Raw genomic sequence first — 27,053 nt, 5'->3', positions numbered from 1 at the left:
TTTACAGAACAAAAGAGGAAGAAGAAGAGATTGTGATCTAGCTAGTAGGCCATCTTTTGAAAAAATGACTGTTGGAGAAAAATATATTTAAATGATGAGAGATGCATGTGAGTGGGTGGCATTAGTGGTGAGTATCTAAGGTGCATCTCTACTTTTGTAAAGAGCCCCCACTTGCAGGCTCTCCACATCACCTTGTTCTCAACAATCAGGAAATAATAAACCATTTTGTCCATCCTTCTTGCCACCTCGAAATTGGAATATATGCTTAATGCTCCTCCATTATTAATGGGTTCCAGTTTGAGATTCCTTGACTTGTGCATGATCTTAAAAGTTGAATTTATATAACTTTACTTTTTAGATGTTAAAAAAATTGAAAATTTTCTGCCAACTACCTTTATTATTATGCTGGTTGGTTGATGTATGGAGAAGGAAGAGGATTTTAATTTTATTTGCTCCTGGATTTGTCAACTTTGTTGGGTTTAAAATCAATCATGTTATGAACAATTTTAAGGAAAATTACAGAAACCACCTTCTAGTTAGTGTCCTTTTCAAATAGACCATACTTGAAAAAGCCGTTAAACTGCATGTAGTTTTTTAATAATTATATTCTAATTAGCTAGGGTATGGGTAAAACACTTAAAAAATGAAGTTTTACTAGCTTGAATTCTTGAATTCTGAAGATGCAGAGAGGATTCTAAATTATTTTAGACACAAGAACATGTTAGTCTTGTTTTGCTAACCCATAAATCAGCATGTTCTTCACTCCCAACACTTGTTTTTGTCTCATTATTTGGTTCATCATTCAGTGGATATGATTTTACTTTACTGTAAATGCGTCAATTTTGAATAAAATAGAATTTGCCCACTTTAATAATTAGTATGTTTGTACCAAAAGTTCGTTTTTTTCCTTTTTTTTTTAAAAATAAATAATATATGTTGTAATTCACTTACTAGAGATATATATTACAGAAACAGAAAGCAGTGTCTGCCACTGCCTTGCCATTCCACCAAAATATGTGCTTTTCTTGTGCAGCTCAATGAAGTAAAAGATTCTTCCTATGGTTCTTATTCACCTCTTCGATTCCATTTCATTTTCTTACATTATCTCATTCAATTTCTTTTCTGTTTTAGTTTTATAATAATGGGAAGCAATTGAAGGAAAATGGTGACTCCCCAAATGGGAAGACTTCCATGAAGAGCACAAGTCACAAGGAAATGTTGAAAATCAATGACACTGAAGCCTCCAACCAAGCCAAGCCAAAAGCACTCATTAGGGTAAAAGGATAGGTTACAGATAAAAACAAGATCCAATCAATTGAACTTTGTCATCTCTTCCTGACATTACAACAAAGGCTGTCACTATTACTTACACACACATGTCTCTTGTACTACCTCTCTCTCTCTCTCTCTAGGTTCTTCATCTGTTAAATCTTTGATGCTGCCATTGCCAATAATTCGTTTTTTTTCAATTTTTGTTAGTACAGTGTACTGGTTTTTATTTATTTTTAGTTTTATTCTGAACCATGCAGCGAAAATTGCTCCATAGCAATCCCACTGAAAAAGGAAGAAAGAAGTTGAGTTCATTTATTGTTTTATGAGCATCAAGATCGAGAGAAATAAATGGAATTGAAGCAGCTTAATGGTGTAAACTTCATTAAATTTAATAGGAATTGATTTTAGTTATAACTAATTCCATAGAATTAAATTCTTGAAATTAAAATTAAATCAAACATAAAAATTTAAACATTAAAATCCAACCAAACACAGCCTTAAAAACATTGCCCATTTGTGTATGGGACTCCAGAAGAAAGGGGAAAGACAAAAGAAAGAGAAATTCTTGATTGTATAAATTTACATTTAAAAGTCATGAATTTTATAATTTAGATAAGTCATTTTGTAAAAGCAAGGAAAAAAAATCCATCTCCTAAATAAATTTGATATTCAAACGCAGAAATCCTTTACCTGCTAGATCAAGAAATTTACTTGTTTTGCAACCCCACAACAAATTCACCCTAAAAATCATACTCAAGACAAACGAAGTCAATTTTAGCAGGCTGGAGTCGCATTTCTTTTCACATGTTTTGGTTAATTGTTTGAAAAATCAACAATCTTACTCTCATTATGGAGCAAGTTTGTCCACGTATTTAATTTAACTGTTAGACTCAATTAATAATTGGTTGTTACTGCTGATGATCGATTGTTGATTGGGATTGAGATGAATCGCTTTCAGACACAAGTATAGCTTTTTTTTAGAAAATTTTTTTATAGACTCTGCTGATGTTATCTCCTTTTGTCATATCCCCCTTTCTCTGCCTCTCTAAAAAGTTTTCTTTTTTTAATTTTTTCACGGTTCTCACGTGGCAGCAGCCGGGTTCCATTTTTCGCTTCACCCACTTCCTCCCTCTTTCTGTGGAGCTGAGAAATTCTCAAAGAAGATAGAACTGAGTCAATCAAACACCTGACAGAACAAAACAAACCCTAAAGCAGCTAAATTTTGGCACTTGTTCATCTTCTTATTTGGCTGCAGGCCACCACCAAAACTCTAGCTTCTTCTACGTAAAAGCTTACTGATTTGGTTACAGGACTCAAAACCCATTTCCAAAATATGACCTTTCTGCACTACCTTCATACCTTATATGAAATACCTGTGTTCAATTCAGACCAGCACGTGGTTGCCCACCAAGCATAATTTACTTCTGTAGGTAATATTCCATTCCATTGCCTGCTACATTGCTTTTCTCGATCAGGGTTCATTTACTTGTTCACCTTTTCTTGGCTATGTATATGAAAATTGTGGAATTGGTGTTGATTTTCATATTCTATGTTCAAGTAATTAAAATCCATTTCATTGTTTCCTTCATTATTATTCTCATTTGGGATTCTCTTTATTTTCTTGAATATTATTTTTGTATGCTTGCTTTATATTTTTATATATGCAAGTGTATATATTCTGGAATTGGCATTGATTATGAAGCATGTACGTATTTAGTAGGTCAGAGAGGGGGGCCACGGAAGGAGATGGGCGTAGGATTGTATTGGCCTGCGCAATTTCAGGGACCTTTTTCACAGTTTTGGGCTTGGCTTCGTTTTGGATTCCATGGCAGTGAATTGGAGACCTTGGAGGATTTATAGGTAACTTTGTCTAGGTCTTCTTTGGAAACCTTTACTTTAGTTAGTTCTCATATCTGCCAGTGTCTTTGAAGTGCATAGGCTAGCTCTTGTAATAATTCTATCCGCTAATAATTGTTGGTTTGGTTATTTGGAATTGAGGTTGGATTTCTGAATGTCATATTAAGTTTCAGCTTCAGCGTTAACGTGGTCCATCTGATGTACCCTCATTGCTTTGTGTTTAAATGTGTAATTAGTTGAATATCATGGGTTCACTTGGTTTATTTATGAAAATCTGAAAATTTTTTATAAAGTTTTTCTATGGAGAAGTTTGGCAGGTCAGTTTATAATTTCCTTTAGAACTTCCATTGTCTTTTTCATTTTAATCAACATGGAACTATGGGTTCTTCAAGTTTTACTTTCTAATTTCCATTCTTATGAGTGTGAAGGGTCTGCTAGATGTTTCTGGTACACATATTTAAAGTCCTTAAACTGCATACATTGACTGGTTACTTTGCCAAAGCATTGCTGGTTAGTACAAATGGGAAACTGCAATGGCATGCAAATAGAGGTCAAAATATGGTCCACAGTCCATACATCAGTTTGACATGGCTTTTTCCAAATGTATTTTTGTTTATTTGGTAAAGACCATACATTGCAAGCCAAATTGTGAAACTATTTGAATTTCAATCAATGCTTTAGAGTGGAAGAGGGAAGAGGGGACCTTACTGGAGATGCTGGTGAGGAGATTGACATGAGAAGTTCCCAGGCCCAGATTGATCTTGCCAGTGGTAGACTATGGTTGCTACGTTTTAAACAAGAGGGCTTTCTACTTGGTGCCGGGAGTCCATCTGGTTCTGATGTGCACATTTCTTCTAGTGGCATCGTCCAAGGCCATGCTTACTCTTTATTGCAAGTAGGACTGCCCTTCTCATCTGACTATACAGTCATCTAGTAGCTAAAGCAATTCAGTAGTCAAACTTTTCTGAATTTATTGTTCAGGTTAGAGAGGTGGATGGACATAAGCTTGTTCAAATTCACAATCCATGGGCTAATGAAGTGGAGTGGAATGGTCCTTGGTCTGATTCATCACCTGAATGGACCGATAGAATGAAACACAAGCTGAAGGATGACCCACAGGTACTTACTCTACCTTTATAGACTAGCATTCTATCTTGTCTTTTCCTCTGATAAGGTTTCTTATGTAGTCTGATCTTGTCTTTATCAAAAGTCAAAAGATGGTATCTTCTGGATGTCTTGGCAAGACTTCCAGATCCACTTCCGATTGTATTCTGTTCATGGCCAATGGTGAGGCTACAGTCCTGGTGGTTGCCAAGATTATGCTTCTTGGAATGAAAATCCACAGTTTCGGTTGAGGGCTACTGGTCCAGATGCATCATTGCCAATTCATGTCTTTATCACCTTGACTCGGTTATACTTGAGTAATGACCCACAGGAAGTTTCTATGCCTCCATAGGTCTCTTTTCTGAATAGAGTTTATAATTTAATATCATCTAACATTTTGTGTTCAAGGGGGTAAGTTTCTCTAGACCGGCAGCTGGTTTCAGAAATTATCAATCTAGTCATGATTCAATGATGTTATACTGGGATGAAGATACTTAAGACTCATGGTCACCATGCTGCTTACAATATTTACCTGCATGAATCAGTGGGTGGGACGGATTATGTCAATTCTCTAGAGGTTTCATGTGAAATGGTTTTGGATTCTGACCCAAAAGGTTACACAATTGTGCCCACTACTATACACCCTGGAGAAGAAGCACCATTTATTCTCTCTGTTTTCGCTAAAGCATCAATTACCCTGGAAGCTTTGTAATATGCAGCTGTAGTTCTTTTGTTTGCTTGTCCTTTCGGCTGAGAACAAATCTGTGAGATTTCAAATGCTTTGTAATATTCATTGATCATGCACCACCTAAAGACAGGTTTTGCAACCACAAATCATTCTGAAGAATGGCTAGGTACCATCTCAAGTTCCTTTTTCATTTCCATACGAGCATTCACTCTCTCTTGGTATCATTCTTCAACTATTTGTGTTCTCAAGATTTCTGATAGATGCCTGTCCCTTTTGGCTAATTTTCTTAATCATATTTGATGATATGTAATTCTTTGCTTGTTAAAATAAGAGAAACTTAGTCACAATTCCTCAACAGTTCTAAAACTGTACTGTTATAATAGTGTGATAAAGTTTAAGAAGAAGATGTGTATTTTCAACAGTTTGGATGATCTCGTGCAAGATGTACAACCAAATTAACAGGAAACTAAAGTGAGAGTCGCTTATATATTTATTCTATGTTAGTGAAGTCATCTTTCTAGGGGTTGTGGCTGAAAGTGTTTATAGAAAATATTCTGCGTCTTACTTCTATTATTCAAGAGGAATAATAGAATTTATAGAAGTACATGTGAGTTGTTGAAGATAATATCAAATCTATACAAGTGATAAATACAGTATAACTAAGTGATAACATAACATTTAAAATGCAAAATCATATATGTAGAGACGTTTTTTTTTTTTTTTTAATAAAAATAATAATGTTATTAGAATAGTCTGCGTGCTGTGCTAGAGCATAGCAAAACTAAGAATATGGACCAACAATGAAAATTGCACCCCAGCCAATAATAAGATGCCAGATACCTTTTTTTTACCCTGTTTTTGTACATTATAGGTGAAAAGTAAAACTTTGTAAATTCAGATATCACCTCTCAAATAGAAGGTCTAGTTGATTTTCTTGAGATGGCCTTAAATCAGAAGCAAGGTTCCTTGATGCATCATTATCTGCAATCCCATGTGTACCCTCCTAAAATCATCTTTCATCCAACCAGGAAAGTGGCTTGAAAGAGGGTTGATGTACTGCTCCATAGCCAACTCTCATCTCATGTTCCCAAGTTGTTGCCATGCATTCCACTTTGAGCGAGAAGAGAACTTCAATGGCATGGGTGGGGTCTCATGGCAAGGTCCTTCGATGGCAACCTGGTGAAGCCCATAAAACGTCAGCATCAACTCAGTGCTAAAACTCGATATGTTATCTATAGAACCAACATACGCCACAGCAGCGCCAAAAAGCCTCTGCAACTCGCTTCTTTCTACTCCTTCCCAATCATCATCATCATCAATCAGCTCCTTTTTTCTACCATCAATCCCACAATTAACTTCACTTTTGTTCATCCCCAATTCCTTGTTTATGAAATTCATCTCGATTTCTTTCTGATGACTTTTGTCAACCAGGTGATCTTCGCATTCACATGCAGCACCGTCTTCACTATCTTCCGCTGTTAAATCAACAATCTCAATTTCTTCTCTAGGGAGTTGATTATTAGAAGTTTTTCCATCTTCAATTAAGTTAGACGATCCGAGACATTGCCTGGAAGATTCTTGTTGGGCAAGTTTATTCTCTACCGATTCGCTTACTTCATCAACTACGAGAATTTCCAAAACAAACCCAAGTTTTCTTTCCTTCTCCCATGCGTAATCATTAGACTCTGCTCGGAAACTGAGGTCATCGTAATCGACAATCCTCCTTTTAAAGTCATGTCCATGAGAATCAGCTGTTGCTACTGAGAGGAGCTTAGCGAGGAAGAAAGGGCAGAGCAAAGAAATAGCAGCTATAAAAAAGAAATCGAGCAAAAACTCCATGGCGAAGAGCAGAGTTTGAATATCAGAAGACGACGATGACGAAGAGGAAAGAGGAATTTGCAGAGCAAAGCAAAGGATATTCTAGGAGGAGGATGATTTTTCCTGTTGCAGAGTAATGTGTCGGTCATAGAATCTGCAGTAAACTTTTTGACAGAAACAATATTAGTAGACAAAGTCCATAGGAGATTAAACTTACTTGAAATTTAACGAATTTTAGTTTAGAATTAAACTAATTACTTAATTAGTTTAGTATGATTTTGTATGATCTTCAGATGTGGACTTTGAACAAAATGTCAATACGAGAGTCTGAAGATGGAAAAACATGGATCTCTAAATATATGAGTTTCTTTATATTCACTGGAAAAGCAAATCTGACAAGACATTGTTCAGTTGTATACCTGTCCAATTGAGTGCTTCAGTTTCTCAAAGAAAATGGTAAAAAACCAAAGAGAAGTCAGTCAGTTGACGAGGCTTTTGTGCAGCTGCATTTCTATTACCAGCTACTTTGCCTTTGCTTTTGCTTTGCAAATCATCATTCCAACATCAAGAGGTTGGCATGCTCATTATTAATCTTAAACTTTTATACTCATCATTATTTTCATCTATAGCAGTGATTTTTTTTGACATATACTATTGAGTTAATTTGAATTCGTACTGATCAGATTTATTAAGAGGCTAAAACGCTTTCTCTCAACCTTTCAAAGTATTTTATACACAGGATTCGAACAAAATCTCTAGTTAAAGGATACTTTTTAAATACTCTTAAGTGAGGCTACAAACCCCTCATCCCAAAACCTTCAATCTTAGAGTTTAGTTTATAGATTAGATCAATATAGCTTTATTTTATGTTTATGTTGAATCTCTAAAACTTTTGATAAGAGAAATTTTGTTACTTTGTACTTTCTGGGAGATTTTCTTTTCTTTCACTTAGTATTCTGCATCTTAGAGTATCTTATTTCACAGAAAATAGTTTAATATTTTAAGAATATGATATTTATTTTTGTAATTTCTTTTAATGTTATAATTGAAATGAAATTGACTGGTAATTTTATATGTTAAAATAAAAGAAAAACACTAAATATCTGCGTATGGTTTTTGTTAAACCTTCATTAGTTGTGTTGTAGTTTGAGCTTTTCTTGGCCATGTCATTGCTATGTCCAATCACAAGGGGGAATCCAGAAAAAGGGATTCCATCCAGCTGTGAAAATCCTTGTCAGATTTTCTTCATAATTGCCTGAAATGCATCAGATCAAGAACTAATAGATATAGAAGTCAGGATTTCAACATCAAAAGAAATTGAAAGCAACAACCAACTCCATTCATCTCATCTTATCATATACTTTTAATAATTTCTGAAAAATAAGCAACCAATTCAAGTGAAATCCTTACTAAATTAAGAAGCACAATCTCTCCTCCAATCACATATGGACCCCATCATCAGAATGAGGTAATGCTCCATTATTGTTATGTTCTCTGAATCATTAGATCTAATCCACCAACTAAAAGCTGCCTGATTACAGTTTCTACTCATATTTTTCACTAATCCTTCACATTCATTTAAGGAGCTATTTCTTTGGACAACATTATAACCCTTTCTATTAAATAAATTACATTAGGTTAGAGTCTGATGACATCATCTACAGGCACTTGTTTGATTTAAAGTTTAAACACAGGTACAATATGGGTATGATGAACATCTGTAATGGTTTCTGTAACTTGCATGACTTTAACATTAGAAAATTGAAAAATGAGAAGACAAGAGGGAAACATGTGGGACAAAGTAGCACAAACAGCTCTTAATTTAATGGAGAATTACTGAGCATCATCTTCATTTCATGATTAATCCTCCTGCTATTGCAGCAGAAGTAGTGTTAGGCTCAATCCTTCAAGTGTAGCAAGTCCAACTAGATTTTTTTTATACCCACTAGCTAGGCATGTGATCTCAACCAAGAATCTGTTTGGCAGTTGCTTTCTTTCTTGAATTAGAACTCTAATTTAATGTTAAAGGCTAATCCATATTAACCACATTTTCAAAAGCATGCCACCTAACAATTGAATTATTAAAGGTCTAGGCTTTGCTTTCTTTCTCCATTGAACTAACCTAATGTCATAACTTAATTATACGTTTATGCTTGTGAACTCAAGACATAATCATGTTTTAAAGCAACCCCACTTGCCAATTGTGCATAAATGATTAATTTTTGCACTCAAACATCTCCATGTTCAGATGAAATCCTCCAGGGAATACAAGAAGCAGCAGCAGAAGATTCAGCAGAGAGGATGCAGGGCCTTGTGTTGCAGTTGCAGGCTTAGTGTGTCTTCTTCCGAGGAAGCTGCAGAGAGCTCATCAGCTTCAGACAGGTATGCTTCAATCTCAAGCTTAGCACATGCCATGGTTCAAGAAAGATTAGACCAAATGATTAGAGAAAAACAGCAGATGGAAGCAAGACATAAAGAGAGAAGAAGGCTGAAAAATGAAGGGATCAAATTTGTAGTAATGGTGGCTATGGAGAAGAGCTCTTATGATCCGAGAGAAGATTTTAGAGAATCCATGGTTGAGATGATCTTGGCAAATAGACTACAAGAGCCTAAAGATCTTCGCAGCCTCTTGAACTATTACATTTCAATGAACTCTCAAGATTATCATGGAATTATACTTGAGGTTTTTCATGAGGTTTGCACTAATTTGTTCTTATATTGTAAATGCCATTGATGAACATGAAGAAGAAGCTTTATTCTGATATTATTAAATTATTAATATTCATGAATGAGCAAGCACTTTAGAAAATATAAGTTCATGATATTGAATGCTACAACAACATTTTCCATGATAGAAAATTATTTGTTTATTTTTTTTATACCATTTTCTGAGGATTTTTAATTGGAAATTTTGAAATTTTTGGTTGATCATTTTCTGGATCCTGTTAATTTAGAATGAACCTAATCACTAAATGGAAAATGAAGGATTAAATTAATTTTGAGATTTCATTATATTCATACTGAATAATATTATTTATTTTAATTTTAAAAATTAAATATGCAAAGAATCAAAGATGTATACTTAAATTGAAAAATTTTTGCTTGAAAATCACAATTGAATATTCAAGGCAAAATATTTAAAAAAAAAAAATCATATTTGATGATTCATAATTTAAAGAAAAAATGGATTCAATTGAGAAATAAATTGGAAGATAAAATATTTTGATAATGATGCTTTGTAACCTAAAATGTTTAACGAGGAACAACCCCAGTTGCCTCAATCATGCATTGGCCTAAAACCAAATCAGCCAGCCCCACTTTTGTTCCTCACACGTGGCACTTCCTACTGCCTAGTCCCTAGGAGCTAGGAGAGGTTCAACAACATTCAAATAAATAATCAAACCATTTAAAATGATTTATTATTGTATATTTTTTAAAAATAAAAAAATTACAATAAACTATTTATTTATTTTTATTTGGAGTGCAAAGTTTAGAAGGTGAAAGACTTGAATGCAACAAAACCCAAAAATTGTAACCTCACAACCATCTAATTTGGTCAGCCATTTCTTTCACTAACCATCGGTCCAAATCCAAATCCAATTCAAGGGACAGAAACCAACGTCAGCCCATAGAGTTCCAGTCCAGTTTAAGCCCTGAGATCCTTTGTAATAACCTCTCTCCCTTTCTGCAATAAAAACATTATATTCCAATTTGAAATTTGCCGTGTAAAATAGAGTGAAATTATATAAATTTCGTGCATTTACGCTATGTAGATCCAGTCTAAGATAAATTTTTCTTGTATTTGCAAATGAGTAATGAAAAGATATGGCACACATGCAAACTCCAGAGAACCTTGCAGTTGCAGAAAAGAAAGGACCCGTGAAATGCAAATGAAAGCGAACAACCATTAAAAATATCGCCAAGGAAATTTTTTTTTTTTACATTCCATGGTGAAAATTAAAAAAAAAAAAAAGAATTTAATTTATATTTCAATTGTCAAATTGACAAAAAGGCCATTGCTAAAATGTAACCAATAAAGAGAAGAAGAAAATATTCATTCATGTCTCCATTAACCTCTCATTCTGAATCGCTTTCCATACTTCCCATTGCCTTCAATCCTCTTGGTCTCTGCATCAAATAATGCCAAAATCAATATTTATCTATTTAAAAGGCTGCATTTTGATTAAAACCCAGTTTGCCAAAAGCTTTACAGGTAGTGTTTAGTATTTAGTGCTTAAATAGTGGTTCATGGAAATCTACCCTTTTACTGGAGTGATTAAAACAACTATTATCGCCAAATAGGATTTAAAACTCATTTCATGAAATTGCATTTCTCAGGACCCAAACAAGAAATGGAAATATGCCATATAACATTGAAGAAAAAAATCCACATGACTACGGAAGAATATATATATATATATATATAAAACAGAGCACCTTTTTAGAAGTCTTCTTTTCTCTAACTTCATACCTCTCCTGACATAAATCTGTTAACCATGCACCTGGACTGACCAACTGCACAACGAAGAAAATATCTAACAAACGGATAATCCCAAAAGCAAGGGGATAGTTGCAGAGAGCACATTTAGGAGACTTACAAGTAGAGATTTTTGTATCAGCTTGGCTCTTTTCTTAGGCCTTTGAGGAGGCTTACACCCTTTCATAGCCATGAAATCCTCTTCCTTCTCTTTGCTAGACAAAGTAGTAAACAGCTTAGGCCAAACAAAACCCTTATCTTCCTTCAAATTATCCACCAAAACCTTGCCATTTTCATCCAATCCCAATGATCCCCTTGTTGTGTAGTATCGATCTTCTTTCTCTGGTGACACTGCTGATGATCTCCTACTGTTCATTGGCAAGTCACAATTCCTATAACCACACGCACCCCATAATAAAATCAGTGCTTTTGCCATATGTAAAAGCATGGCTTGCTAGAAAAAACCAACAGGAAGATGCAATTCAAACTCAGTTGTGATCTTGGTATGATCACTCCAATTTCTAACAGTTTTTCTGTTTTCCCGATTTTCCCAATAACTATACAGGCTAAAACCCCACATTCATCATAAGGAAAACATCCTAAATAATAATGAAAGATTTCTTAAGCATAATACTAACAAATAAAGTTTACAAGTAAAGAACCTGTACATTTCTTAAGCATGCCAAAGGCTGAAGATTTTCCAAAGCTTTACAATAGAACAGTAGATAATTGAATTAGTACAACTATAACAATGTTTTCAATGAGATTTCCTATAAAAGGAATTTTCTTTGCATTGGGGATTAAAGAGTGTAGAGGGGTTAAGATTCTTACTTGATGGCAGGAGAAGGAGATTCCTTCTCAGCAGTGACAATACGAGTTGTAAATTTCTTCTTTGGCAAAGAATCAATCGGCTTAGATTTGTTGGCCAAGTTTTGGTCATTTTTGACATTCACACATCTAAGCCTCTTTTTGGTTCCCCATTGTAACAGAAAATCTGTCTCAGTGGCTGTTTCACACTTCTTTTCCTTCTCCATTCTCTCTCTCTCTCTGTGTGCAACAAAATTTGGAAGAGAGTACGAGAAATTATTCATGACTTATAGAACAATAATATACAGGAACATACGCCGTCTAGATTTTTTTTTTGTGGGAAAACACACAAAATGGAAGAAAGTCTGATTAATAGACTAATGATTTTAGAAAGTTGGCGTTCACCTCAAGTTCTGGCGTCAATGCAGTAGAATCTACAAAAAGTTTCCCTTCAATGGGCATGCATCTTAAGACAGACAGAATTAATGATCGACACAAACAAGTGTTTGCTTGCTGAGAAAATAAGAAAACCAGCGGTAGAAATTTGGAATTTCTGAACCAGGATTGTATTACTGTTTCTCGACAATCAAAAAACCCATAAATGCAAGAGAGAAACAGAGAGCGAGCGAGAAGAGAATTATTACATTACATAGCAGCAGCAGCAGCAGCAGCAAAAACTTGAGAAGATTTTGAATACTTAGTTTGGATAGAGAGGAAAAGACGATTTTCACGAGAAAATCAAGGAGTGAGAAATGAGAGTTTTATTCAAACTTTAATTGCCAACAAATTAAAAAATCGGCGCACCCCCTCTTATCTTCACCTCAGCTCTTCCTTTCTTTCACCCTATGATTAATTTTATTTGTATTAGTTATGAAATTTAATGATGTAAAATGGACGGCTGGATTAGTTTCCCTCCAATTGGATTGCGTTGTTGTGGAACTAGATTAGGTCTCCCAAGTCACGTGCAGTGGGTCATAGCACGTGACTTTGCTCTTTATAGCTAAAATCCATAACTACATTTGTGGGATGCCCAATTTGAATTGAATTGTTGAAGTGAGCTATATTTATAAAGTGAATGTTCGGAGGGAGAAGCTTATTCTTCTTCTTTTCAAGTTAGAAAGGCTCTTTTCTTTTTCTTTTTAGTGGATAATAATGTTGAGTTCAGATATATTCAGATTAAATTTGTGGGTATTATAATTGATATTAATTAAAATTTAAAATTCACACACTCAATTTCATTAATATTATTTTTAATTTCTTTAATAGATATATTAAACTAAATGAATATTTTAATTTAATTTCAACTAAATAAATCAATATTACATTTAAGATTTTCAAATACATAATAGAATTAAAAATCCGAATATATAAATGGACGTTAGGGTATTTGACTTCAGTTTAACCTAACATTAAAATTAACATGTATGTTTAATAATCAATTTAGCTATTAAAGGCAAGAAATCTAAGCTGGTCCGCAAATGCACGGTTGATGTTGTAGATAGGCGATGTTATGATGGGAGAGTCAACAACATAAGGGAGAATTGACCCCCAGATCAGCCGGGATCTGAAGGGCGTTATCAAAAGTGACGAATCATTCGTGGCAATACTTGTGTAGCACCGTTGGTGAATTTAAATAATGGAAAAATTATTATTTAGTGTTTATAATATTAAAAAGTTTTAATTTTAAAAAATATATTAAAATATTTTTATATTTTTAAATTTTTATTAATTAATTATTTCATTAAATATTTTATTATTTAATGTTTATAATTTTAAAAAATTTATTAATTATTTATTAATATTTTATTAGTTAGTTATTTCATTATTTTTAATTGAATTCATATTTTCTATTTTATATCAAAAATTTATAGAAATGAGAGAATGGAGTTTCTCTATAAATAAAAATTTTACTTTTTTATTAATTAAATTATATTTAATTTTATTAAAATTCCATTTAACTTTTTAATTTAAAAATTTAAATTAATTATGTTTTATTAACAAATTTTTTTAATTAAAATTTTAAATTTGAATTTTAATTGAGTCATTTAAATTAAATTTAATTATAATATTTAATTTTTAAATTAAATTTAAACTAAATAATATTAGAGTTAGAATCGAATTTAAACTTTTAAAATTTTAAACTTTTAAAATTTTTTAATAAATGAATTTAAGTTTTATAAAATTGATTCTATTCAAATAGATAACGGTCGGTAATATGTCGGTGTGAACAAAAAAATTCTGCTATTAAAAGCAATTAATTTCAAATAAAATTTCCACTAACCCATTGCAATATATATATATATATATATATATATAATTTAGGTAATTTCCAGGAGATGTATCCGTCAGAAGCATGATTGAAGCTGATTGACGTCACGACATTATTGCATACAGAGTCATGCTCTGCTTTTTTACTGATAAAAGGAAAGAGGAATTTTCAAAGTGGAAAATGGGCTTATCTTGTCGGCCGATCAATCAATGGGGAAAATTATAAAAATTTTGCTCAAGGAAGACTACACCAAAGACTTTCGCTTATGTTCTTTATAACTTCATATAATGCTGTAATGCAGTCATTGATCAAAGGAGAGTGCGATCAGCATCTTTTTACTTTTTCTTTTGTTGTAAATAATTAGTGGAAAGGCGAGTGAAGAATAATATATATATATATTGCTCAAAATTAGAGAAGTTGGGAGCTCATGATACACATGCTTTAACTTTTTTTTTCACTGCTCATTTAATCGTACAGTTTTGATTATTAAAAAATAGTTTTTTTTTAATTAAAAAAAAGAATCGAATTCTTTTTCAGCAAAGTAAAAAAAAAAAAAAAAGTGAAAGAAAGAACATGAAAGACATTGATTTATGACATTAGTGAATTATAGTGCAATGTGAAATTTGAGAGTTTTATTATATATAGAGCTGCGTGGCGGAGTGCGTGCGGTAATTAAAGAGAAAAGAGAATGACTGTTGTTGCTAAGCTTGTCTCCATCCTCCTCCTCCTCCTCTGTCTGGTCCGACGAGGGGAAACTGATGGAATATTGCCTGAAGATGAAGGTACAGTCCGATCGTCCATTCGATTTTGAATATTATTTCTCTTCCTGCTCAAGTTAGGAATTATATCAGCATCATTCACAAAACTCAAACTTTCGTCTTCCAGTCTCTTTATCAGATAATTTTGATGTTCTTAAACCTACTGAAGAAGATACACTTCACGCACACGCATTCACGTGACTGTAAGCATATATATAGTTCATTAAAACTAGTTTACTTAAAAATAAATAATATAATCATCAATTAGTAAAAAATTAAAAGTACTGCATGAATAATTAAAAGCCTAAAACATTATCTATAAAAATGATTATTTCTGTTTCCTGGACATAACAGAAAACTTTTCCCGGCCTACAGAAACAAAGAAGGGAAATAAATAGCAGAAAACAGAGCAAAAATTCAATATATGCATACATTTTTATTTATATATTTATTAGAGAAGAAGTCTAGAAGCATATAGTAGCTATTAATTATAACTATTTGTGGTAATTGTTACGTGATTTTGCAGTATATGCTTTGAGAGCAGTGATATCTAGTTTGGGATTGGCTCCGGCACCTTCCATTTCATCCTCGTATTGTGCATGGAATCCTGGTCGTGCTTACAGTATTTACATTATATGTGACTGCAATTATGATAACGGAACCATTTGTCATATCACCCGAATGTATGCTAATTTTTTTTTTCTTTCAAATATATATATATAGTTAACGAAATAATTTGGTTTTGGGTTCTGGGTGGTTGCAGAACCACAGCCAGCATAGACTTGAGCGGTGGAGGTATCCATGAAAGTATCTCTCAACTTAAGTATCTTGAGTTTCTGTGAGTATATACTTCATGTCATTCTCTCTAAGAAATTAATAAACTTGTTGCTTAATTAGTTGATTATGTGATGATCAGAGATCTTGGAAACAATCAATTGTCTGGTTCCATACCAGATACCATAGGAGACCTGCAGGCTCTACAAACTCTGTAAGAAGTCTCTTGTCAAATAAAATCTTCTACTATATATTCATTAACTTGCAAAATTGGGGGATTCAGTAGGAGAACTCTCTGTTTTACCAATGAACTTTACAGCAATTTGTACAAGAACTTGCTCACAGGCCCAATACCTCCATCTTTAGGGAAGTTATCATCCCTTAAAGAACTGTAAGCGTCAGTCTCCTAAACTCATCAATGTTGTTGATTATATATATATATTAATTAATTTTTTTTTTTATCAAATTTCAGTAGATTGTACAGGAACTTGCTGTCAGATGAAATCCCTAAGCAATTGGGCAGCCTATCAAAACTGGAGACATTGTATAACCTCACCTAAATCTGCTTTATTAATTAGTTTTCATGTTCCTCCCATTTTCTGTTTGGTAATTCTTTCTCTCTCTCTTTTTTCTTTGTCTGGTTTAAATAGGAGACTGGAACAAAATCAACTCAGTGGTCATATTCCACTGGAACTTGGAAACTTGTTAAGCCTTAAGCAACTGTAAGCATACCAACAATTTTTTTTTTATTATTATAATTTTAGGATTTTAAATTTCATTTTTTAAATTTGTTTTAATATATTCCTTGTTGTAATTTCTTTCCTGCAATAATTCTTTTTTAAAACAACCCATTTCTTCTAGACATTTTTTTATACAATTTATAATTTATGCTGAAGCTTTGTTGATTAATTAGGACATTGGATGAGAATCGACTGAACGGCACTCTTCCAGGAGAACTTGGAAATTTGGGGTATCTTCTAGAATTGTAAGTTGAGGACCAAAAAAAAAAATGTTTAAATAATTATATATAAAGCTACAATTGAATGATTTTTGTGGGTGCATGCAGTGATGTCAGTTCCAACAATCTAACAGGGGAATTGAACCAAAGCTTTGCAAGACTAAGAAGTCTCAACTTTTTGTAAGCAATTAGCTCCCTTTAATTCCATGCTATGTGTAACAGTTTCCTGAAATCTGTTGGGGTAAATTATGCAGTTCTGTAGCTGGAAACAATTTGACTGGTCAAATACCCAACTATATTGCAAAATGGAGTGGACTCGTTAGCTTGTAAGCATTCATTTATACTCAGCAAATTGGTTATTCATTTCCCTAATAGAATTTTTATTTATTTTTAAAAAACTTCAAAATTATTAATGAAAATAATAAGCAAATACGCATAACGGGGGATTGTGGAAATTGCAGGAATCTCATAGGAAATGAATTTGAAGGAAAGCTGCCTGAAGAGATTTTTAACATGGAAAATCTTGAAGTTTTGTGAGCAGATTTTACTACATTTCCTTAGAGCATAATGGCTAAATACTAGATTTTGCATTTCTCAATGTTAATATTTCTGAATATTTTTATTGTTTGGTACAGGAAGGTTAGTGACCTCAGAAACACTGGTTTCTCTATCCCAAAAGAAGCAAAACTGCCAAAAATATATAATATGTGAGTGTTTAGTTTCTTGTTTCATATATTCATAGAAAATTTATTATTTAATCTTTATATCACAGGTTCATTTTAATTCTTATCTATCCAAGTGAAACTCTTGAATTTTAACAGGGTTTTAAGGAATTGCTCAATTAATGGTTCAATCCCAGATGACATTGGTAAATGGCCATCACTGAGATACCTGTGAGTTCATTGCATTATTTCAGTTTATGATAATTATTAAAATATAATTAAAAAATTTGTAGTCAAGTTTTTGCAAAATCATATATTAATCTCTATTTGAGTCATCAACTTTCTTATTGCTCTTTAGATTTTATTATTTACATTTTCTGTTTTATTGCTTCAGTGACTTGAGCTTTAACAACTTAACTGGTGAGATTCCTGGAAAGTTCAAGGATCTAAAATTAAGCACATTGTAAGTGACTAAATTTATCATTGTTGAATCATTTTCGTATCATAAATTTTTTCTAAATTTTACTAATTAGATATTATATTATTGATCTTAGGTTTCTCAATAGGAACATGCTTAATGGAACCCTTCCTCGCTGGATTTCCGACGCTGTGGATACGAGACTGTACGTTCCCTGTGATTTAACATCTCTTCACAATTAATTAATTACTTAATTGCTAAATTGCCGATTGTTATGATGTAGGGACTTGACATATAACAATTTTTCAAAGCCCCTCACAGAACAAAAAAATCCTGTGCAACAGCTAAACATGTAAGTTTTTTTTTTTAAAAATTCTTTTGCATGTTGCCGCTGTGCTACATCAATATACTCTTTATTAAGTGGCCATCCATGGTTTCTTACAAATTTGCTTTTCGTTTTGGATTTTTTTTTTTTTTAAGTTCTCTCTCTAGGGATGACATACTTGCAATGAGAGATGAACATTGTGGGGACAAATCAAAATGTAAGTTTTACGGAGAAAATCTCTATTTCTATAGCTATTAATCTCTATGTTAATATCGAGCTGCATTTAGATAAAAGGTTGAACGAAGTCGATTAGCAGGCCAAGAAGAAGATATGTTTTATTTAAACAGATGATCATTTCTTTTGCAGACAATTCCCTGTTCATCAATTGTGGAGGTCCGAAGCTAAAAGAAGAAGGACATGAATACGACGAAGATAATTCCACCTCAACCTTTGGTAAAGATCGAGACGGGAAGTGGGTGTATACATGTTCTGGCCATTTCTTGTCAACAACCAGCAATTCAAGTGATTATCTCAAAAACATGACCTGTGGAGTTTCTGAGAATTCTTTGTACAGAACAGGTCGTCTTTGCCCTGTTGCTTTATCATATTACGCCTTCTGTTTACATGATGACCAGTACAACGTCACCCTTCACTTTGCTGAAACTGTTTACACAAAGGAAGAAGATTACAGCAGTCTAGGAAAACGTATTTTCGATGTCTATATTCAGGTACTCGGTTTTTCTTTTGAGATCGATCATTACTGGTTTACTCATATCTCAACCATGCAGCTGCTTGTTTTGAATCACAGGGGAAGTGTCGGCAAAAGGATTTTGAAATAAAGGGATGGAGTGGGGGTCCAAATCAAGAAATGACTCTAGAGTTTCCTTATACAAACGTGCAAGACAATTTGTTGCAGATACATTTGTATTGGGCTGGCAAAGGATCTCTCAACAACCCACCTGCTCTCAATGGACCGCTTCTGTCAGCCATTTCTGTGATTCCAAGTAAACCTCCCGGCAAGAAGTTAACCCCTGGACAAAAAGCAGTGATTATAATGGTCTCTGTTTTCACTCCCTTGCTTCTGTTGGCTTTCGTCTGGAAAATGGGCTGGTTGCCGAGCAGGGAGTGGGATGGTGAGATTACGTTGCTTAAAAACTCATTTTGCATGGCTTTACGATCTTAAGTGGAGAATTTATTTCCTATTCTCTAACTATTTTAATAGAGAAAAAGATACGGGTCCAAACTAAAGATGGAAAAGAAAGGTATGTTTCTCTTAGGGAGATCATCAAGGGCACCGGAAATTTTGATCTCCAGAAGAAGATTGGCGAAGGACGTTTTGGAGAAGTATACAGGGTAGATCAAACTTCTATTATTAATTAGTTTTCCACCTTTGTGAATCTTTTCTCTCTCTCCAATTTTAATATACACCTTCTTCGTGGATATATGTAGGGCGACCTAGAAGTGGAAGGTGAGAACATTTCATTGGCTGTAAAAAGGATATCGCAGAACCTATCAAAGAAAGGGAAAAAGAAATCTTCTGAATCGCAACAGGAAGTAGAAAATGACACACGAAGGCAAATTTTTTGCTTATCTTTGAGCCATGAGAATCTTGTTCCGTTATTGCATCACCACTGTGAACAAGGTCTGCATCTGCTGATATATGAATTCATGGAAAATGGATCCCTTGATCAAGCCTTGTTCAGTAATGATTCTGACACCGGTACGTATAACTATGTAGGAAGCCTGAAAACTTTTTTGCTTAAAAAATATCCCGAGTCAAAAGTTTGGTGCTTTGGTTTTGCGCAGATCCAAAGCCAGTAAAAAAGATAAAGCTTGATTGGAAAGCTCGATTAGGTATCTGCCTGGGGATTGCAAAGGGTTTGGAGTACATGCATCAGAAAAAGCATATGGAAATTATTCATGGGAATGTGAATGCCACCAATATCATGCTCGATGGAGATCTTAATGCTAAATTATCGGACTTCGGATTGGCTTGCCTTTACCCGGACGATCCAATTTTCCATTACAGACAGAAAAATAGTGAGCAACTGTAAGTAGCAGAAGCATATATATGACCAAACCTGAGATGGCATTTTGCAAATTACCCTTTTGCTCTTTGCAAGATTTAACCATTAATCTCTTATTACAGACAGCATTTGGCACCTGAGTGGACAGATCTTAACATGAAAAAGACAACTAAAGCTGACGTGTATAGTTTTGGAGTTCTGATGCTTGAAATTATCTGTGGAAGAAAGGTTGCAGAGTATGATCCTTCAAGCAAGAGTACTAAATCTCTATTAGACGATGTGAGTGACAGAACTGTAGGATTTGCTATGCAAAATGTGATCCGAGATGATGTTGTGGCTTAATATCTTGTTGAATGATGAAATGCAGGTTTCATCTGCAAAGGAAATGATTCTACGTCTGGTTGATAAGAAATTAACAATGTCTAGCAATAAAGAAAGGCGTCAGGCCCAGGAGAGTTTCGAGCTTGCCAGGGACTGCATCAAGGTCAGTGCTAATGATAGGCCTACCATGTCTCATATTGTCGAACGCCTCCATGAGTTCACTGACGAGGGAGACCGAAGTGCTTCCCAAGTTGATACACACTCAATCGAACCCCAGGCCGAAAGCCTTAAAGAGTTCACTGACCAAGGAGACCAAAGTGCTTCCCAAGTTGATACACAATCGATCCAACCCCAAACTTAAGCTCATTGGTGGAGACAGTGACGGGGTAAGAGGTTGGCAGGGCCGCCACCACCCCGATAAAAATTTTAATTTTTAAATGCAAGTATGAGTTTATTTTTAATAATTATTATGTTTAGCACTCTAAATTAAAAAAAAAAGTTTAAAATGTTGATTTTAATGGTTAAATATAAATAAAAACCTGTCCTTTTTAATTGGGCTTTTTACTTTTTCAGGTTTAAAAAAATATATATTTCTCAATTTCTGACTCAAAAAAAATATTTTTCGAAATTAGGGTGAAGAATCTCTCTCGCACTTTTTAAAGTGCGATAAAGCATAAGCGCGGTAAGCAAAGAATAAATTAAAAAAAAAAAATTAAATGCATTACCGCACCTTAAAGTTGCGGTAATGCATGAGTCATTAATTTAATTTATATAATTATATATTAAATTTATAAAATATAATTATAAAAATTATATTAATATTAATATTAATATTAATTAATTTAAGTTATTTATAATATAATATTATATTTATTAATTTATTTTATTAATTTATATAATTTAATTAATTATATATTAAATTTATATAAATATAATTATAAAAATTACATTAATATTAATTAATTTAAATTATTTATAATATAATATTATATTTATCACTTTATTTTATTAATTTATATAATTTAATTAATGCTAAAGATATATATAAATGTATTAATATAATTTATTTTATAAATATATTAATTAATGTTAAGGATATATACAATTTATTTTATTAATTATATTTATCAATGCAGAAATTATAAAAATTTAAATAAAAAAATACATCTAAATATTTAAAAGTAGTGCGATATAATAAAAATAAGTCAATATATATAAATGATAAAATAAAAAATTTTATTAAAAAATAATATTAAGAATGATCAAATCTCTTTCCGTCCTATATGAACGTTTCTTTTTTTTTAAACATTGAGTTTTATATGATCGGCGTTTATCATTTATATGGTCACTTTTCAATATTAATATTAATATTTGTAAAGTTATAAAAATATTAAAAATTAATATTTATTGAATATTTTGAGAGAAATATAAGAGAATAAAGAAAAATTATGAGAGAAAATATGAAATAAAATAAATTTTAATTTTTTATTGTAAATAAATTAAAATGATTAATATTTATAATAATATTAATATAATTTTTATAATTATATTTATATAAATTTAATGTATAATTAATTAAATTATATAAATTAATAAAATATATTAATAAATAACTTAAATTAATTAATATTAATATTAATATTAATATAGTTTTTATAATTATATTTTATAAATTTAATATATAATTATATAAATTAAATTAATAAAATATAATAATTAATTAAATAAAAATTAAATTTATAATTAAAACTAATTGAGGTGCGGTAATACATTTAATTTAATTTTTTTTAATTTATTCTTTGTTTACTGCGCTTCTGTCGCGCTTCTATACTTTTAAACTGCAGTAGAAGTTCTTTTCATCCTGATTTCAAAAAATATTTTTTTCGAATGAGGTATTGAGAAATTTTTTTTTTTAAAACCTGAAAAAGCAAAAAGCCCTTTTTAATTATTGTCTTTATATTTTCAATGCAACCTCTATAATGCTTTGATGAGAAAGTATTTTCATTAAATGGGTTGCTAATATGAACATAAATTTTTTTTACTCTATTTCCTTTTAAAGATTAAGTCTTTGCGGATTGATATAGAGTAAATCGGAAATATAAGCAAGACTTGGAGCAAATAATATTAGAATTTATATTTTTTTACTTGCCAATTATGTTAGATTAACTTTATAATTTTCAAACAAGTTAGTTTGTATGAAGTTTTAATTTCGTTGGGGCGAATATTGACATAAAATGATTTTATTATTTGTATAAGTTGAATAATTTTGTTTTTGTAAAATGAAAATTAGAGATTGAGGGAGTAAAATATATAAATGTAAACTGAATAAATTTGGATTGTTTATTTTAAATAAACAGCATTAGTGTTCATTGGCCATGCTGATGATCCGCCACTGGCAATAATAATCTTTTCTACCCGCATGCAAATAAACAGAAACTAATTTTAATAAAGCTAATTCAGGGCAAATTATAGCAAGTACATAAAATTTTGTTCCTACATGATTTTATGAAATATTTATAATAAAATTCATGTTGGTATTTAAAATGTTAAAATAAAATTAGTTTTCCTATTAATAATCAACAGGACTGTTGATGATTTAATTTCTTTATTTATTATATTCTCAAGTGGAATAGTGAATTGATTCTTTTTCTTTTCTTTTGTCACGAATCAACCCATCTGATTAATACTCACACATCGATATTTCAATATCATTTCCATTATTCCATTATGTTTTTTAATGCATTTTTAAAGATAAAAAAAAAAAAAAAATAAAGACCAAAAGTAAATAGAATCTCGAGTCAAGCTCCATTATTTCCTCATGGACCCCTTTACTGCAAAGTGACTTTAACGTGTCCCTGTAAGAACTCTGTCCAAACTTCATCAGCTTTGCTATATTCTCTGTGAGGCCTCCGAGTTCTTGATGAGTCACCAATGGAGTCTCGCTCTTGGGTATCCCTTCTTAACTTTCTCTATATGTTTTCTTCTTAATTAATTTCTGAAAATAATATTTATTCACTAGATCAGTTATATATATATATACTCTTTACATTTTCTTTAAATCCAGGGTTTTATTATTAATTATATTTATGATGCTAAAAATATTTATTATATTGCAGCTTTTTTTTTTTTGAAACCTCTAAAAATGGTTATGGTGTTTAGCTATTTATGGTTTTTTCATTCATTTCATAGAAGTGGAGATCTTACATGATCAAGATGTCCTGCTACAAACTTAATAGGTACTTCCTTCTTTCTTGGCCTAAATTCTGTAATTATATAACAAATCTTATAATTTCTTATATTAACTTTGTTTTTATACATAATTTGGTTTTAATCTTTATGTAAAAAATCTGTTTGCATTCTGATATTTACTTTGTTAATTTGAACATATGAACTTTATAAAATTATAATTATCTAAGTTTTGAACTTTGCAAATTGAAACTATTAGACTATTTGAATTTCACAGGTAGTAAGAGAAGACACCAGATAACGGCCATTCTTACCGGAACAATTGGCCATCTAAATAATATTTGAATTTCACAGTCAATAAGAGAAGATACAAGATGACAGGAGTTGCGGTGACCATACTTTCTGCAGTGGTACAAGGACTGGCTTCTGCAGTGGCGGAGGGACTGGTGAAAGCCCTTATGAAGAAACCTGACTGTAACTTTGAGGAGGAGCTCCAATCCATGAATAGGAGACTAGTTGATATAAAAGGCTTACTTGAGAAAAACGAAAATTGCGATGAACCAGCTGTCAAGGCAACCTTGGCTGCATTCAGAGATGTGATGTATGAAGCAGATGATATATTGACAGACTGCCTTATCAGACAAGAAGATCAGAAAAAAAGACACTTGTGCAATTTGTCTCTTTTTAATGTATTCTCTGGCAACTCTCAAGCAGCAGCCAGGAAAATACAGGATCTCAATCGGGGGATTGATGATACAAAGAATATTCTGGGTAAGCATTTGACAGCAGGAGGTAGCAGCGGCCTCCACGGTGGTGACACAGAAGAGTTGAGAAGGTATTATGAACAATCTGATGAAATATTCGGAATTGGCGATCAAGTGGAAAAGTTAAAGGGGTGGATTATTTGCAAAGGATCTGATGAAAAATCTGACTACAAGCTTGAAAAGATTGTGATTGTGGGGATGGGGGGGTTGGGAAAAACCACCATTGCGGATGTAATTTTTAATGACAGTGATGTAATGAAACATTTCGACAGGAATATTAAGGTGGTAGTTTCCCATTTTACGGAGGAGGATGTCGGGAGGAGCATCTTGGAAAAATTAGGAGAAAAATCAGGAGAACAACCATCAGAACTGGGCGGACATATAGCTGACGAGATGTTAAACCAGATTATTTCACGGTTGGAACAAGAAAGCTGTCTCATTATTCTGGATGACATCTGGGACAACGATCATTTCGCATGGTGGAAGAACAAGTTCTTTCCCCGTCTATCAAATTCAACTCTGAAAAAAACTTGCATCATTGTCACGACCAGGGACCACGGTGTTGCATCTAAAATTGGAGTTCATGAAGATCGAGTCCATGAGCCCCCATTCCTCGAAGAAAATGACGGCTTGTTATTGTTCAGCAAGTATGCATTAGCCAGCATAGATGTCAAAAATGAAAGTAGACGCAAAATATTTGAAGAAGAAGGAAAGAAAATAGTGGCTAAATGCGGCGGACTTCCCCTGGCTATCAAAACAATAGGAGCATTGCTGGGATCAGAACCTAATAGTTCTCTTGCTGGGTGGAAGAGAATTTGGGAAAGCTTTCGTGAACCCATAAGCCAGAAAGAAAATATTGTGATGAATTCATTGGAACTGAGCTACAAGGCGCTCCCGCTTCCTTTAAAGCAGTGCCTACTGTATTTTTCTGTTTTTCCTGAAGATTACAAGGTTCAAGCTGAAAGGTTAGTCCACTGGTGGATTGGAGAGGGCCTGGTCCAGGGAACAAAGTCCAAAACTGCAACGGAAATGGGCTTTGAACACCTATCTAAGCTGGTGAGCCGATGCCTGGTTGAAGCTGTGGAGAGGCGAGGCTACGATGGAGCAGTCTACAGTTGCAAAATGCATGATATGGTCCGAGATTTTACCCTTTTGAAGGCCAAGGATGAGCAGATTTGCTCCTTTGACCAGAACAGGCAACATTTCAGTGATCATTCTCGATGGTGGGGTCTGATAAGTGCCACAGAAGCGAAATCCTTTAAAGCAAGTTCAAAGCTCAGGGCTCTGTTGCTGATGTTTGGTGATCAAGCTATCATCGACATAAATTTGGGTTCATTCCATTCACTTAGAGCGTTGGACTTGTCTAACAACGATCTAGACAGCAATGCTTTAAAGGATCTCTTCAAATTGATAATCTCCCTCGAACGCCTGGCGTATCTGAATCTAAGCGGAGCTAAGGGACTCAAAGAAATACCAAAGTCGATTAGCAAACTCAGAGTCCTCCAGCTCTTAGTTTTGAACGGATGCGTTAATCTATCCAAGCTGAGCCCTTCAGTCACAGATTTGAAGAGGTTGCTAGTCTTAGACCTTGAGTCATGTGGTCTTAAATACCTCCCTCATGGACTAGGGACACTCTGCAAGCTTCAAGAATTGTCAGGATTTTGTCTGGAACGTCCTCCGCTTTTCAGAAACAGCTGTTCACTTCATGAGCTTGGAGAACTAAGTGAGTTGCGAGTATTGAGAATGCAGTTAAGTGAAGATAGTAAAGTAAGAAATGAAGATTCAGCAGTGATATCAAAGCTCAAGAAACTCAAGGTTCTAGCCATTGATTTTAACAAAGGACAGTGGAAAGAGGATACTATGTTTCAGATGCTAGACAAGCTTTCTCCTCCGTCAGAACTCAAGGAGCTGTCTCTTAGGCACTATTATCACAACAATTTGCCCAAATGGTTCAGTCCTGAGCATCTTTGCAATTTGGAGTATCTTTGCATGGAGGATGGACATATGACTGATATCAGCACAGATGCTTGCACCAGTTGGAAAGTGGAAGGCTTGCGTTTAAAGGTAGTGCCATTGTTAAAGATGGAGTGGTACGAGTTGATCGAGAAGAAGATGCCTATATTACGCTATGCAGAGGTTAGCGGTTGTTATGGATTAGCCAATTTCCCCTATCCTATGGACGACATCAACGTGCAGGCGATCTGGAGGCGTAGCAAAAGGCCAGAAATCTCTGATCTCCACCAAGATACAACACCGCAAACCCAAAATAATTGATGTGATGCGCTTGATATACGTGTGTGTCAATTGTCATTGCATGAATTTCTGAATAACTAAATGCTTATCGAACGGTTGTAATGTTGTGAAATTTGCTTCATACGTGTTCTGAATTTCGTTGCAGTTGCAATGTATATCAATGTGATATTGTGTGTTGAACTTATTACCAAGTTGTCGAAATTTGCTGCTTTGATTTGTTTGTTACGAGGACAGAATGCTGGGATGGGCATATGATTGTGTAGCTGAAGGAGTCTGTTTATAAATAAACTTGAGATCTGCAGATGTTTTCATTTA

General features: G+C 33.3%; 5 protein-coding genes across 14 annotated transcripts; 3 read left to right on the top strand and 2 right to left on the bottom strand.

The window, feature by feature from the left end:
* Positions 1 to 125: 125 nt before the first annotated feature.
* Positions 126 to 9,592, top strand: LOC110601975 (calpain-type cysteine protease DEK1). Of its 5 annotated transcripts, none has more exons than XM_021739403.2 (7): positions 126 to 1,042; positions 1,132 to 2,702; positions 2,990 to 3,132; positions 3,811 to 4,024; positions 4,111 to 4,248; positions 8,988 to 9,121; positions 9,198 to 9,335. In XM_021739403.2, the coding sequence occupies exons 3-7, from the start codon at positions 3,098 to 3,100 to the stop codon at positions 9,229 to 9,231; spliced, it is 555 nt and encodes a 184-aa protein (XP_021595095.1). In that variant the 5' UTR covers positions 126 to 1,042; positions 1,132 to 2,702; positions 2,990 to 3,097; the 3' UTR covers positions 9,232 to 9,335. The 5 variants fall into 5 exon arrangements, with proteins under 5 accessions (XP_021595095.1, XP_043806864.1, XP_021595092.1 ...); XM_043950929.1 differs by having other exon boundaries at positions 9,195 to 9,325; XM_021739400.2 differs by having other exon boundaries at positions 8,988 to 9,592.
* Positions 5,653 to 7,323, bottom strand: LOC110601976 (acyl-CoA-binding domain-containing protein 3-like). The gene has a single exon (XM_021739404.2). It carries the CDS (start codon positions 6,758 to 6,760, stop codon positions 5,996 to 5,998), a length of 765 nt encoding a protein of 254 aa, XP_021595096.1. The 5' UTR covers positions 6,761 to 7,323; the 3' UTR covers positions 5,653 to 5,995.
* A 601-nt stretch (positions 9,593 to 10,193) lies between the features above and the next one.
* On the bottom strand, positions 10,194 to 12,856 carry LOC110601348. 5 transcript variants are annotated; one of them, XM_043950978.1, is made up of 7 exons: positions 12,668 to 12,856; positions 12,429 to 12,536; positions 12,048 to 12,263; positions 11,338 to 11,608; positions 11,177 to 11,254; positions 10,814 to 10,867; positions 10,195 to 10,424 (listed from the first exon to the last, which is right to left on the bottom strand). In XM_043950978.1, exons 3-6 carry the CDS (start codon positions 12,248 to 12,250, stop codon positions 10,817 to 10,819), a joined length of 603 nt encoding a protein of 200 aa, XP_043806913.1. In that variant the 5' UTR covers positions 12,251 to 12,263; positions 12,429 to 12,536; positions 12,668 to 12,856; the 3' UTR covers positions 10,195 to 10,424; positions 10,814 to 10,816. The 5 variants fall into 5 exon arrangements, with proteins under 5 accessions (XP_043806914.1, XP_021594140.1, XP_043806913.1 ...); XM_043950979.1 differs by lacking the exon at positions 12,429 to 12,536 and having other exon boundaries at positions 10,194 to 10,424; XM_043950977.1 differs by having other exon boundaries at positions 12,429 to 12,856.
* A 2,059-nt stretch (positions 12,857 to 14,915) lies between these two features.
* LOC110601106 (probable LRR receptor-like serine/threonine-protein kinase At1g53420) lies at positions 14,916 to 20,996 on the top strand. Of its 2 annotated transcripts, none has more exons than XM_021738120.2 (24): positions 14,916 to 15,074; positions 15,577 to 15,733; positions 15,814 to 15,888; positions 15,967 to 16,038; positions 16,144 to 16,215; positions 16,297 to 16,368; positions 16,475 to 16,546; positions 16,738 to 16,809; positions 16,891 to 16,962; positions 17,037 to 17,108; positions 17,244 to 17,315; positions 17,418 to 17,489; positions 17,604 to 17,675; positions 17,839 to 17,907; positions 17,999 to 18,067; positions 18,146 to 18,214; positions 18,343 to 18,404; positions 18,554 to 18,915; positions 18,996 to 19,320; positions 19,410 to 19,540; positions 19,637 to 19,907; positions 19,994 to 20,237; positions 20,337 to 20,493; positions 20,582 to 20,996. In XM_021738120.2, the coding sequence occupies exons 1-24, from the start codon at positions 14,981 to 14,983 to the stop codon at positions 20,894 to 20,896; spliced, it is 3,120 nt and encodes a 1,039-aa protein (XP_021593812.1). In that variant the 5' UTR covers positions 14,916 to 14,980; the 3' UTR covers positions 20,897 to 20,996. The 2 variants fall into 2 exon arrangements, with proteins under 2 accessions (XP_021593812.1, XP_043806789.1); XM_043950854.1 differs by having other exon boundaries at positions 16,108 to 16,215.
* Positions 20,997 to 23,345: 2,349 nt separating this feature from the next.
* Positions 23,346 to 27,053, top strand: LOC110602305 (disease resistance RPP13-like protein 4). Its single transcript, XM_021739793.2, has 3 exons — positions 23,346 to 23,484; positions 23,725 to 23,771; positions 23,999 to 27,053. Exon 3 carries the CDS (start codon positions 24,096 to 24,098, stop codon positions 26,757 to 26,759), a length of 2,664 nt encoding a protein of 887 aa, XP_021595485.1. The 5' UTR covers positions 23,346 to 23,484; positions 23,725 to 23,771; positions 23,999 to 24,095; the 3' UTR covers positions 26,760 to 27,053.

The sequence above is a fragment of the Manihot esculenta genome, chromosome 15 (genome assembly GCF_001659605.2).
Source record: "Manihot esculenta cultivar AM560-2 chromosome 15, M.esculenta_v8, whole genome shotgun sequence".
Taxonomy (NCBI): domain Eukaryota; kingdom Viridiplantae; phylum Streptophyta; class Magnoliopsida; order Malpighiales; family Euphorbiaceae; genus Manihot; species Manihot esculenta.
The sequence above is the reverse complement of the archived record's forward strand: the minus strand, read 5'-3'. Positions and strand labels throughout refer to the sequence as shown.